This window comes from Cebidichthys violaceus, unplaced genomic scaffold (assembly GCF_023349555.1).
Source record: "Cebidichthys violaceus isolate CVI_PGR_0920_01 unplaced genomic scaffold, fCebVio1.0.p SCAF_22, whole genome shotgun sequence".
Classification (NCBI taxonomy): Eukaryota; Metazoa; Chordata; class Actinopteri; order Perciformes; family Stichaeidae; genus Cebidichthys; species Cebidichthys violaceus.
In genome coordinates this window covers 2,452,591-2,466,687 of record NW_027176395.1, presented here as the reverse complement: position 1 = coordinate 2,466,687, position 14,097 = coordinate 2,452,591, and the positions used below count along the sequence as shown (strand labels likewise).

Genomic DNA, 14,097 nt, shown 5'->3' with positions numbered 1-14,097 from the left:
GAAACTTTCTCAAAGTAATGACTCACTTTTAATTATTTTAAGATTCCAAATCATTATTTTGAGAGAAAGTCATTATTTTGAGACACCAAATCATAATTTTTGTGATTTGAAGTCATTATTTTGAGGTTTCTCATTATAATGAAACTCATTATCTTAAGATACTAAATTATTATTTTGAGGTATAATGAGTTACAGGATCTTTTTTGGTCTTCCATAGTATATAAATCAAGCGGAAATAATTTAATAACCCACAAAGAACAACTGTTTTTTACGATGTTAACACCGATTTTTTTCTATTTTCATCCCAGTATTTTTTTGTATTCAGTGTTTTTTGTTGTTGTTTTGTTTACAGCATTCATACCTTAGACAAAAAGACCGTCACGTCAGACTGAACGCTATGTTTCTTTGACCTTTAACCGCTCTTTAAGAATCACCCTGGCCGTCTATTGGTGCCCATCTATGCCGTTTAAACAATACCCAAAAACATGGGATTGAATTTGTACTTTGCTAAAAGATGGATGATACTCCTCTTCATAGCACTGGCCTGCTCTAGTTATGCTGAGACTGCTCAATGCTGAGCTCCATTGAGAATAGGTTTAAAGGGCTTGAATGCCTTCTGCTGAGGCAGGGCATCTACCCACCACTCTTTACATGCCCTCTGGCCCTTTGTGTCACCCAACAATGATGGCACCGGAGCACCACGGCACCACACGGATCATTGTTCAGGTCAGCCAATGGGAGCACAACAAATGGTGGTTTATGTGATGTGTGACTTTCTGTGCACATGTGTGTGTATGTGCATGGTAATGCAAAGGAAGGTGAACGCATGTTGGGTCTTTCACACCAAGCTTTTGCATCAACTCTGTGACGAAGGGAAAGGGGACGTCACACAAAGAAAGAGCCAATCAGACATTAGCTGTTTGGATTTATGCCAGGGTTTTTAGGCTTGTAAGACTTTAGTACAAGTGGCAAAAGCCAGTTTTTAAAAAAAAAAAAAGGAAAAAAGTCAGCTGAGACGAGATGCCGTATACACCGTCCGGCTTTTTCTGTGACCGGTTGATCCGGGAGCGAGAGAGGAGAGACGGGGAAGGGTCTCTGAACAAGCCCCTCCGCTTCAACGGCCAGGACTTCAACACGCTGAGACAGGAGTGTCTTCAGAGGAAGACCCAGTTTGAGGATGACTCTTTCCCGGCCACCGTGGAGTCTCTGGGCTTCAAGGAGCTCGGACACAAGTCCAACAAGGTCAAGAACATCGTCTGGAAGAGGCCCAAGGTAGGAGAGAAGGGGGGGGGGGGGGGCGATTAGATCGGGGTAAGATAAGGAGGGGATGGATCACACATGTGGGAGGTGGGGATGTTATTTACACGACATCATCGAACCCGAGTGGAAAACTAACTGCTGCTGTGGGATTTTACCCGGAGACTCAGATGGGATCCACATACGCCGTTCCCACACAGATGGATCGGAAATGTATTTTGTTCTTATGCCTTTTGGTTTCCTTTTTCTGCTTTGGCTCAGTAGCTCTGACATTATGGATGTTTTATGACGTATCTATTTAGAGATGAGTGTAATTTAGCCCCGGTCAAAAGCATCAGTCCTTAGACTCACAAAATCAGACGATATGAGATTGATTACTGGTTTACTATTTGTGTTTGTTATTGTCAACAGGAAATCTGTGAGAACCCTCAGTTCATTGTTGGAGGAGCGAGTAGGACAGACATCTGCCAGGGAGATCTTGGTAAATTGTGCCTCTTTACACTTCATTTTGTGAAACGAAGGTGGATTTTAATTTAGATTTACACAATGCCGGAAAGTTTCAATGATGATGGACTAAAATCGACCCCATCGTAATGTTAATGAGTTCAAATAAGAAGAAGAAGAACACATCTGTGGAATGACAAAAGGAGGAGATCCGGCTGAAAACACTGTCCCGTTACTGCTTGGTGGCGTGTTAACGGTTTCTAGGTGTTTAAACTCACTGATTGAAACAATAACTCACACATGCAGTGTGACAGGACTGCGTGAGGTGAGCTGTACATAATGTATGCAGCCACTCTCAGTGTTTTCACCATTCAGTCACAGTATATTCAGGCGGTTTTGGGGGCTAACAGGGTAGCACACATCCCATCGATCCCCTCGCACACGGCCTCTCTCCGCCTGCAGCGGCCTCCCCATATTGTGCTTACTCTTTTGGAAGGGAATCCGACCAGCAGCACTTCTCATTGTTGTTCGGTTCAGGCTGCAAATAAAGGGCGACCAAAAGGGACAAAGGTCCTGGCAGACACTGGTAACCATTCCCTGTTGAAAAACTTACATTGTTTTCCAGTAATTGTTCTGCTGTCTGTCGCACACCTGGACAAAATCGGAAAACACAAACGTCAGCAGTCGGCGGCCGTCTTTTTCTCCAGTAAAGCAAAAATAGGTCCGGCAAAGAAGTTCCTGTCAGTCTTTGGTTTTAGTTGTGAGTGAAAAGGTTCATGTTCTTTAATGTGGCAGCTGACGAATGAAGGAAAGGCGATCACAAAATATATACAGTGGAAGGTTTCAGAGATCACACCGAATAACAATCAACAAACTTCAAACGGTTATTTTTATGTACGATGAAAATTGTTCTGCTGTCATAAAAGATGTATTTCATGAAATGATTGTCTGTGTTCAGGTGACTGCTGGTTGCTGGCTGCCATCGCCTGTCTCACCTTGAATGAGAAGCTTCTCTACCGCGTCGTTCCCCTGGAGCAAAGCTTCTCCGAGAGCTATGGAGGCATCTTCCACTTCCAGGTCAGAAACAACCGTCAGCTGTACTGAAACAGATGAGGAAAACTACGTCAGGTAGTCTTAAACGGAGAGCGAGACGCTGCAGGCAACAACACGTTTAATTTAGAGATTTTGGGCTATTTTGTCTTTCAGACTAGTGGAAACAAAATATCCAAAATACACGTTCAGGTCTTTATTTTACCACTTTTCCCCAAAAGTTACCATTAGATAATGCTGCATTTGCATATTTAAACACAACATTTCAGAAAACTTGTCATTCAAAAAAATGATTGTCTTAATATAAGCCTTTGACTCTAATATGTTAACATAATGAAGCAAGATTTTTGAATGTGACTTTATCCAATGTTTACATCTGGAAATTTATCTAAATGAGCACATACTTGTATATTATCACTGTGTCATCACTATATCATTTGCATATTTAAACAATTTCAGAAAACATGAAACACAAAAGTAGTTTCCTTAATGTAAGTATTCAACCTTGGTGCTGTCTATTAGTTATTTAATTTACCCTGTTCAGTGTCTCTCCTTAGAGCTTGTAGAAGTTGAAGGAACATCTTCTCATCCTTCATCCTCAGTGTTTGTTTCTGCTTCTGTCCTTCAGTTCTGGCGCTATGGCGACTGGGTCGACGTCGTCATTGATGACCGCATCCCAACTTTCAACAACCAGCTGGTCTTCACTAAGTCCGCAGAGAGGAACGAGTTCTGGAGCGCCCTGCTGGAGAAGGCCTACGCCAAGTGAGTGCTGAAGTATTCTCTTCTGCTGGGGAGTGAAGAAGAGCTGCGGTCCTCGCTGTCTTATCTCTTCCAAGCTGAATTTGTGGGCTGCAATCAAAGGGCTGTTCTCATTTCTCAATTTGTACATCCTCGACTCCTTTCCTCGTCTCCCCTCCTTACGTCTTACTCCCTCCCACCTGAGATGCAAGCGGAGGAGGCGAGGAAGAGACACGAGGAGTTGATGCAACAGGCGTTTAACAAAGAGAAGACATCTGTGCATTGGAGCCGTCATTTTAAAGCAACATCGATAAAATAAAGATAAAAGATAAAAGATTTCCAGGTCACAGGAAGATGGAGGAGAGAGGAGACGAGGAGGCACAAAGTAAAGAAAGGAAAGAGAGAAGCAGTCTGTCTCATATAATACGCCTTTTTTTTTTTTTTTGGCAGGCAAACACACTATTGCTAAGGTTAGGGCTAAATAATGCTGGGAGGTGAAAAGTAACTTTATTTACCTGGGAAAGTGTCTCACTAAGATTAAAACGACGACTTTGAATAGGATTAAAACACGGGCGTGTCTAAATGAATGATGTTTCATGAAGTCCGTGCGCTCATCTGTTCAGGCTGCACGGCTCCTACGAGGCCCTGAAGGGAGGAAACACCACGGAGGCCATGGAGGATTTCACTGGTGGAGTCACTGAGTTCTACGAGATGAAGGAAGCTCCCAAAGAGCTCTACAAGATCATGATGAAAGCTCTGGAGAGAGGCTCCCTCATGGGCTGCTCCATCGATGTGAGCCACACGTTGCATGTCAAAAGAAGCTGCTAGTTGTGTTTTCAATATTTCTACAATAGAAATGGGGTGAACGTGTATTTCGTGTGTCTGCAGTCCCTGGTTCCTGCTCGCTTTGAGACTCGGACTGTGACGGGACTGGTGAAGGGTCACGCCTACTCTGTGACGGCAGTGGAGGAGGTAAAGCGGGTCGCTGACCAGAAAACCATATTTTTATGTAATCTAGTGGGATTGTTTCAACAGCAGGCGCACGGGAACAATGACAGTGTTAGTTCAGGGTTCACTGATGCTGCTTTTAAAAACAGATCATTAAGTTAAATACTGTTTCAGTGAGGATGAGTTTATATGTGACCAGCTCCACTTTCCCTGCAGTGTAAACCGTCTCAGCACAAGGAGTCTAAAGTCCGTCTGGTGCGTCTCAGGAACCCGTGGGGTCAAGTGGAGTGGAACGGTCCCTGGAGTGACAAGTAACCATCCTTTCCTCATGGTTAAATCTTTTATCGTCAGCCCTACTTTTCTGTTACAGAGGGGCGACAGATGGATGAAGGTTCAGTCGTGATGTCTTCTTTTCCATTTATTAAAATAATCAAACTCAAATCTTTATTTAAATCTAGAGGTGTACAATCCGACTTTTTCAGTCCCGATGATGTTACCGATACCTGGGCTTTGGATACTGATCCCATACGTTTAATTGGAGGAAACGTCAGGCTTGACTTAAACATTGCTTTCTTAACTTTGTAAAAGTTTTTTAAAAGTCGATTTTAGACATAAAATAGCCGCAGAACTTGTCGGCATAGCAAGCGTGAAATAACTCCAGACAGTTGACATGTAATCGAAGACGTAAGCGAAACAAATTGAATTGACGAGCTCGGCTTCATTGTCACTAGAGACGCTCCAGAACTGATATTGGACGTTGTTCCGATACAGACTCAAATAGCTGTATCGTGTATCGTGACGACTGTTCGATCTGGTATTAGATCCCATTACTCTATCACCACTTCAGTGCATTTATCTATTATCTATGTATTTATTTGTTGTATTTTGTTTTCAAAAGGAAAGAAATGATTAAGTCAAACCGGATGTTTCCTTACATATAAAATAATAATCTGATATCGTAAGCCCATGCATCCGTATCGGGACTGAGAAAGTCTCTGATCCGGCTATGTGAGTCAGTATCGGCCCAATATCAGCGTGAGATAGTGAGATAGGTGTGTGACAGCATCCTTAGGCGAGTTCACTATTTCCCGACCTCTCCAACAGCTCAAAGGAGTGGGCCACTCTCTCTAAGGCGGAAAAGGAGAAGCTGCAGCACCAGAGTGCCGAGGATGGAGAGTTCTGGTGAGACGCACGTTTTTACGCTTCAAACAGGGTTCAGGATCCACTGTGTTAAAAGCATTAACTTGTTTTGGTGTCCGCAGAGAGTCAGGGAACTGCACTGTGCTGAACTGTGATGCCAGATGTTGGTGTTCTGATCTCTTCTAGGATGTCGTTCGAGGACTTCAAGAAGAACTACACCAAGATCGAGATCTGTAACCTCACCCCCGACGCCCTGGAGGACGACAAGATCCACAAGTGGACGGTTTCTGTGAACGAGGGTCGCTGGGTGAGAGGCTGCTCTGCTGGGGGCTGCAGGAACTACCCAGGTACCTCAGTCTGCACGACAACACAACAATGTACACCACGAGCAGAGGATCGCTCTGACGTATCGATGTATTTAATGCATGCACGGCCAGTTCAGTCTTTGACTATCGATAACAGAGAATCAATTCTGAAGATGTACACTCTCTGTCTATCTTTAAAAGACCATCATTATATCGAAAGAGCTGGAATGTCTCCTTTTTAAATGATAGATGTGGATCTTTACTCTATATAGCAATACTCAGTTTCAGAGGAGGTATTCAGATCCTTTACTTATGGATAAGTAGCAAAACCAGACTGTGAAAATACTCCTTTACAAGTCCTGCATTGAAAATATTACTTAAGTACAAGTAGTTACTTGTATATATTATTTCAATATAGTATTAGTTTAGCTAGGCGTCTCTGGCTTCTGCTTAAATGCCGCTGCTCTTAAAAGTCTAAAGATGTACTTATCAATTTGTTGTCTGCAAAGTAACCACTAAGCTGTCATTATTAAGCAGTATAAAATGGAAATACTCAAGTTCACGTCCCTCAAATGTGTACTGAAGTACAGCGTTTGAGTAAATATACTCAGTTTTATTCCACCACTCAAAACGTAATAAATACTATCATGATGTATTAAAGAATCAATGCGGGAAAACACTCATTTCAAAAATAGACATAACTGAAATAAATGAAAAACCTGAACGCTAAATGTCCTGCAGACACGTTCTGGACCAACCCTCAGTACCGCCTTCGTTTGCTGGAGGAGGACGACGATCCCGAGGACAACGAGGTGGGCTGCACCTTCGTGGTGGCTCTGATGCAGAAGAACCGGCGGAAAGAGCGCAAGATGGGCGCCAACCTCTTCACCATCGGATTCGCCATTTATGAGGTGTGAAGTGGTTTAAATACGATCGTGATATAGCACTTTGTGGCATGTTCCGTAATTCTGCAGCATAAATGAATACACATAAATTGCATAAATTTTTTTTTGAATGTCACCTTAAGACAAATTAGCTTTTAATTAGCACCCTTAAATGACACACACACACTGATGTTGCCTCTTGTTTCTCTGCAGGTGCCAAAGGAGGTAAGGAAGGTGTAAACTCTCACAGAGGAGCAGCAGTTTGCAAGTTGAAGTTTCCATTTTTTTTATTTTTTTTATTATCATCACTCATTTTGACACAATAGCTCTAAACTGTGAATTCTTTCTTCTTTTAGTTTTGTATTTATATCGTGTATGAGTGTCTCCTTCCCGTTCCAGATGCACGGCAACAAGCAGCACATGCAGAAGGACTTCTTCCTGTTCAACTCCTCCAAAGCTCGCTGCAAGTCCTACATCAACCTGCGCGAGGTGACGCAGCGCTTCCGCCTGAGCCCCGGGGAGTACGTCATCATTCCCTCCACCTACGAGCCGCACCAGGAGGGGGAGTTCATCCTGCGAGTCTTCTCTGAAAAGAGGAACACCTCAGAGTGAGTGGGTGAGGGCGATCAGGGTGGTCTGCAGGGTAAGAGGAGGGAACGGGTGCGCTGCTTTCCCCTTGTTAGAATTACATATTTACAGGGAGATATGCTTGTTTGATTATTTCACTCCATTGATGCTGATGTTTCTTAGTAGGGCTGGGTATTAAAATACGTCGCATATCAAAACCACATTGGTTATTGGCATTGGCAGTGTTTCATAGAGGATATTGAGAGGTATTAAAAAGTTCATCAAGAGGTATTTTGGGAGTTTTGACGCACTTATCTTCTTCCATTTTCTACCTCACAAAGAGTTGCAACACCGGTTAGAGCTGAGGATTTGAATCATTGATTAATCAGTTGATTTCTTAATTAATCCATTAACCGTTTTATTCCTGGGAGCTAATGAAAAGTATTACCCACATTTGAGAAACTGGAACCAGCAATTATTTGGCATTTAAGTTTATTTGGCTGCTAATAAACTTAAATTTCAAAAGTTTTGATTTAAACCTGAATTGGCTCTTCGTCCGGTATAGAGGAATCAAACGAGAACTGGTTAGAAACGTGATCTTTTGATATGCTTCTGAATCATAACTGTTTTAATTCCTCTGTACGTGATGAAGAGACATTTCAAATATAGTTAAATAGAAGTGTTGAGAGTCTTTGTGAGAAATCACAACTGCAGTTTTTGGACTCGAGACAAGAAAGATTATAAATGTAATTTTTGTAGATGATTAAATTTACATTTTTTTTAGCACTACAAGTATCCCAAAAGTAACATTATTGAACCCAAAACTTTAAATACAGCCAAATGTCCAACAATACCCAGCCCTACCTGTTGATATTAAAAGTAGCAGCAGGATTGATTTAGCCTAGAAAATACCGAGTTTATTGGTCCTCCATGTGCATTGTGTCAGTGCTGGGTGTGTGTGTGTGTGTGTGTGTGTGTTAATGAGGGTGGGCTTGTGTCGGGGTGCTGGGTGGGTGGGACTCAAACCACCAAGAGCAAACAATTTTAACGGCGATTTGATTTGTAGAACTGGAAGAAATCGGCCCCAGTTCGAAGCTGTTATGGAATCTTTTTTAGGACAAGCGACTTCAGATATGGGCACGATCCGGTAAACTTTTTGAAAAATATTCAATTCTGCATATTTCAAGCAAATCAACAAAACGCCCACCTCCCTGCAGCTGTGGAGGACAGACAGCATGCAACTCCGAAGGACCCGGGACCCGTGGGATGGATGTCAGGAGCTTTGAATTACCAAACACGGCTTTAGATTTGAACATGTTTTTGACTTGTAAAATAACATTAGTCTTAACCTGCTTGAACACCACAAGGGTGTGGGTTATCACATAGTAATCCATCAACTGACGAACTTACTCAAACCCCCATCTGATTCAAAAATCAAGAAGAGGACGCCTTCCACAACCAAGAACGCCCAAAATAAGAAAAAACCAAGAGAGCGTACTCTTGACTGGAAGAAGCATCAGGTGGTACTGAACTAACCCATTTCATTCACAGCGTCATTGAGTGTTTGTGTCAGTCCTATGTGAGTATGGGACTTTAATGAGTCAGTTATGTTTTCAGCACACTGAGCTCAGGATGTCACTTCGTGTTCGTCACCTGATGAGAATAACGAGATTGTAGTAAAACAGATGAGTGGTCCTGATGAGATGTTGTTGTCACCATCATCGTGACTGCTGTTTGTTCGTCTTCACCCAGGGAGATAGAGAACAGGATCGAGGCCGATCATCCCGTGGTGAGTGCCCTTCGTTTCTTTTCATGACTCGGCAGAATTAGAGCTTTGTCTCATCTTTTTTTTTCTTCAAGTGATGGAAAAACAGCTGCAGCGTGAAAACGCTTCTTGCAGAAAAGCCACAGAAACGAGTGCAGTATTCACATAAAGACACATTAAAGCTATTTCTTCAATATGTTCACCCGGCGTCAGTAATCCCTAATAATGCTAAGTAATAGAGACACACATGAAGGTAGCTCTGTACCATATGAAGAGAGTTTTTCACAAACTTGATCTCCACTTTTTGTTTTGTTTTTTCACATCTTCTCCCTCTTGTTTCTTCATCTCTTTCTGCTTCGTCTCAGCCGGCGCCGGCCTCAGCGGGGGAGGAGAGCGAGGAGGACCAGCAGTTCAGGACTATTTTTCAGGAGATAGCCGGCGATGTGAGTACAAGAAGGACAGCGAAACGTCCCCATTAAAAAGAACCAGTTTGTGTTTTCAAATGATCCTAATCGATGACTCGGCCGTCTTCTACCTTCTCGTGTTTTTGGGGCTTTTACAACTAATAGCTAATAAGCTGGCTTATTGTGGAAACATCGTGGAAAATTGTCAAATTTTAATGGGCGTCTTCTTCTCTCTTCCTCTACTGTTTCCTCCTCCGCTCTGGTCGCTCTCGCAGGACATGGAAATCACAGCCAACGAACTGAAAAACGTTCTCAACAAAGTGATCACCAAACGTGAGTCCAGTAAAAATATTTTCTCTCAAAATATCATATTTCAAAAGGTTTTTCTGTATCTGCTGCATCTTAAATAAAATGTAAATGTTTCTTTTACTTTTCTCTCATACAGTGCATGACCTCAGTGCCATCTTGAAATATTTTGATGTTATGTGTAAATTGCCAAATATATTTATTGGTTTCTGTTCATGGTCTCAGTGTGCACTTCAAAGATTAAGATGCAACAAACACAACCGGCAGAAATGGTAAAATATTGGTTTTCCGTGCCAAGAGGTCAAGACAGAGATAAAATCCCTAAATTCACTTGACGTTCTGGAGCTAAAATGTACAGCGCTCAAGCCATATTCTAGTTTATTTTTCATATTAAAAAACAGGCAACGGGCCGTAGTTCTAGACTGAGCAATGAGCAGCAAATAAAACGCATTGTGTTCATGTCTAACTGGGGCTCTAAAGTCTAAATCTAATTCATGATTATATGATGTTAATTGACGTCGATATATCTCGCCCCGTGTCTCTGTTGTCCCTCCAGATAAGGACCTGAACACAGAGGGCTTCAGCCTGGAGAGCTGCAGGAGCATGATTGCTCTGATGGACGTATCCTTTGTATCGAGTGCATCGGGCTGGCTGCGTCGTCTGTAGGAGGCGCAAACCTGCCGAGACCCCGAACGTGGGTCTGTAATGGACGCTCACCGGGCCGAGGCCTCGAGTCCCCACACCAACACGCCGCCGGGTCGCTTTAAGGACAAACGCGTTCACATTTGTCATCAAGCAACACGAGAAGACGCTAAATTATTACACAGTCCACTCAGCTGGAAGAAGTATTCACATCCTTTTCTTCAGTAAAAGTACTAATACCACACCGTGAAAATACTCCACTACAAGTACACGTCCTGCCGTCCTTGAGTAAAAGGATATATATATATATATATGATGTTTTTGCATTCATATTAATGTGTATGTTGCATTTTGCTGCTGTAGATGTTTCAGATTGTGATCATTTTAACTCCTGTTTTGGGAACTTTAATCTACAGCAATGCATCATATTCTATAAGATCGTCATATGTTCGTGTTGTCGGGGAACAACAGCCCTGTTTTCAGCGTTGTGACGATGCTTTTTCCAGCTGATCCAAAAGGGATTTTTTTTAAATAGTTTATTCATTCTGTGTGACACATAGCGGTCCAGGTGGTCTCACCTTGATTTGGCTAAATTGTGACTGGGTCCTAGTGTCCCACCCCTCCGCTACGTTAACAAGAAAGAGAACTTTCTCAACTCTTAAAAGGAACTCGTCATCCTTCACTTTTCATCACAAACATTCAACACATATAACAGAGATACATGTTTTTTTTACCAGACAGGAAGGGGGCGAAAAACTGTAATTTATAAAGTAACCAAACAAAAAGTAAAAAGTACAACATGTTCCTCTGAGATGTGGTGGAGCAGCTGCATAAAATAGAAGTATTCTTGTAGAGTAAAAGTATTGCAAGTACATGCAATCACTGAGAGGATGTTTTTAACTGAGATGTCAGTTTTAGGCTCACAGAGGGATGCTGGATTCTGATTGCTTTCTGACTAAACATGTGACACCATTTTGGTCTTAACTGCTCCTGTTTAGATGGACGGGACAGGTAGACTCAATCTTCAGGAGTTCAGACATCTGTGGAATAAGATCAAACAGTGGCAGGTGGGCATGCAGGCTTCCACTCTGTAGCGTTTCCCTCTGTTATTCACTCACAGTTAAAGCTAGTCTGAGGAGATGAATTCACCACCAGCAGCAGTTAGACATCACATTTCTCTCTCGCTCTCTTTCAGGGAATCTTCAATCACTATAACGCCGATCAGTCCGGTAGCATCAACAGTTACGAGATGAGGAACGCTGTCAACGATGCAGGTAATCGCTCTTCTTCTTCCGTTAGTTCAGTTCACCTACATCACAAAAAGACGGATTAGTTTTCCACTTTCTTAAGGTTGTTGTTGTTTACAATATTCATGAACAGTGGATAGTGATCACATCTGTCTGGGTCAAATTATTAGCGGATGATTGTTATAAATAATGTATTCCTCTTTTTCTTTATTTCTCATGCTAATTACCATCTAATTGACATTTGTATATTCACTACATTAATATAAATGAAGTATAGTTTACAGTCGATGTTTATCAATCATGGACTAATGTTACCTTAAAGGTCATTTTGTCTGATGCAACCTTTTGAAACCGTGACATTGAATCATGTCGTGGGGTTTGTTTTTGTGGGATTATTTGAAAGTGTTGTGCTGCAGATGAACCTACAGCTTGAACTCACCCTCTAAATGTTCTCTTCACTGTACAGTCATGTGTCTTGTGTCCCGCTCAGGCTTCCGTCTCAACAACCAGCTGTACGACATCATCACCATGCGCTACGCCAACGAGGGCATGAACATCGACTTCGACAGCTTCATCAGCTGCCTGGTTCGGCTCGAAGCCATGTTCAGTAAGTCGGCGGCGAAACGCCATCACTGTTAGGGTTTGCGTTGGAGAAAGCCATTGTGTCGTTTTACTGGCATTTTCAACTGAACGTCTGTATTTTACTTGTTTTGTCTGTTAAAAAAAACGCAAGTTTCATTTGGATTTTCATGTGAAAATATGCTCTTATGACAAAGTAGGGCTTTCACATCCCAGCTTATCAGAAACAGGTTTATTGCCATAAAAATAGTAAGAAAAGGCAAGAAAAAAGCAAGTTCTGCATAATTCCAGAAACATAAATATAGAATCGAAAAATGTACAATAAAAATATGACAAAGTAGTAAGAAAATGTGTACAGTATATATGATTTTAAAAGGAAAGCTGTAGAGTTCTGTGTAGAAATAATATCAACAATGATCTTAATAATAATAATGCCATTACTACTACTATCTTACTAAATCCTAGTGTCAGGTACAGATGTTTCTCTCCCCAGAGGTTGAAAAATATAAAACCTACAAACCGACGTTCAGCCATTAACAAGAAGGTTCATAGAGACACATGTTCCCCTCTCGCAAAACTAGGATAACAGAGTATTTGGGACGTTACTGTATTCTCTATTAGTGAACAATTATACTTCTACAGCCGCTATCAGGGATCACAAGAGAGGAGAGCGAGGTCAGCTGTGTCTAGAGTCATAAAACATGCGTAACTTTCGGTAGTTTGGTGTCTTTAAAGGGCTCTTAGATGAAGTGGATCACACTCGTGTTTGTGTTGTTTTTTTCTCTCCAGGGGCGTTCCAGGCCTTCGATCAGGATGGAGACGGTTCAATCCGACTCAGTGTCCTGGAGGTGAGAGCTGTGACGACCTGTTAGCTATAAACTGTAGTCAGTCAGACAGAGATGTGCTCCTTTGAGCAGCTGGTGTGTGTTTATTCTGACCTCTGACTGAGTACTAGTACTGCTGAAGTGCATCTAAATGAAGCAGAATGAAGGTTATTCTAAAGCAGATGTGTGAAAGGATATAACCCACTGGGTTGGTGGGTTTAATATGTCATCAGAGAGGTTTTCTAACATTCATATGAATCTATCTGATGATACTTGTACGATCGTGCATCTCAGGAGACCTTGTTTAAACCGCCAGACTTATTGACTCTTTTTCCATCTTCAGTGGCTCCAGTTGACCATGTACGCCTAGAGAGGCCCGCCTTCCTCCAGGTTAGCTCCGCTCCACACGAGGACCAGACCCGCCAGCCTTTACCTCAAATATTCAGTGTGCCCGATTGTCGTTCTCTCTCATCCACTTCACCTGCAGCCTCCCCTCCCCTCAGCTCCGCTCTTTATACTCCCACAATGTTCACCACGCTTCTTCCATTTCATCTTTCCTTCATAGTCACCTCTATCTCGGCCTTTTGCATTTCTCTCTCTCTCTGCTCTCGTCCTTCCATTATCATCGAAATATCAGTCTATCCTTTCAGCCATTAGCCTTTTTTTTTTTTTTTTTTTTTATTGATAAAGACACTTGTTCCATACTTTTCTCAGGCATCAAACACACACAACCTCTTTTTTTTCTGTCATAATACCTCACAGAGTTCCTTCTACAGTATCACCCCACATCTGTCCAGTCTTTCAGCTCTTCACTTGGATGGATGAGTTTTTATTAGAGGTTACAAATATGGATTTGACAGAATATGGCTAATGGGTTGGACTGCAGCTTTTTTGTGATTTCTTTTTTTTTCCTATTAAGGCTTTGGTCAAATGAGTGTACTGCATTTTTAACCAAATACATAAATAAATAAATGTAAAATCAAAAGATAAAGGAGAC

The 14,097-nt window shown here is 42.0% G+C and overlaps 1 protein-coding gene across 2 annotated transcripts; it reads left to right on the top strand.

The window, feature by feature from the left end:
- Positions 1-8: 8 nt before the first annotated feature.
- On the top strand, positions 9-14,091 carry capn3a (calpain 3a, (p94)). Of its 2 annotated transcripts, none has more exons than XM_068717598.1 (21): positions 9-1,272; positions 1,669-1,738; positions 2,660-2,778; positions 3,380-3,513; positions 4,113-4,281; positions 4,378-4,461; positions 4,654-4,748; positions 5,542-5,619; positions 5,764-5,924; positions 6,624-6,793; positions 6,980-6,991; positions 7,166-7,374; positions 9,086-9,122; positions 9,464-9,541; positions 9,778-9,835; positions 10,365-10,438; positions 11,449-11,517; positions 11,646-11,724; positions 12,188-12,304; positions 13,066-13,124; positions 13,444-14,091. In XM_068717598.1, the coding sequence occupies exons 1-21, from the start codon at positions 1,021-1,023 to the stop codon at positions 13,468-13,470; spliced, it is 2,151 nt and encodes a 716-aa protein (XP_068573699.1). In that variant the 5' UTR covers positions 9-1,020; the 3' UTR covers positions 13,471-14,091. The 2 variants fall into 2 exon arrangements, with proteins under 2 accessions (XP_068573699.1, XP_068573700.1); XM_068717599.1 differs by having other exon boundaries at positions 45-1,272; positions 10,365-10,429.
- The last annotated feature ends 6 nt before the right edge of the window (positions 14,092-14,097 follow it).

Excerpts from the sequence above, each read along its gene's own strand:
- capn3a (XM_068717598.1), top strand. The coding sequence starts at position 1,021 with ATGCCGTATACACCGTCCGGCTTTTTCTGTGACCGGTTGATCCGGGAG. Across the intron at positions 4,282-4,377 it reads TCATGGGCTGCTCCATCGAT|TCCCTGGTTCCTGCTCGCTT; the intron begins GTGAGCCACACG and ends GTGTGTCTGCAG. Across the intron at positions 4,749-5,541 it reads AACGGTCCCTGGAGTGACAA|CTCAAAGGAGTGGGCCACTC; the intron begins GTAACCATCCTT and ends CCTCTCCAACAG.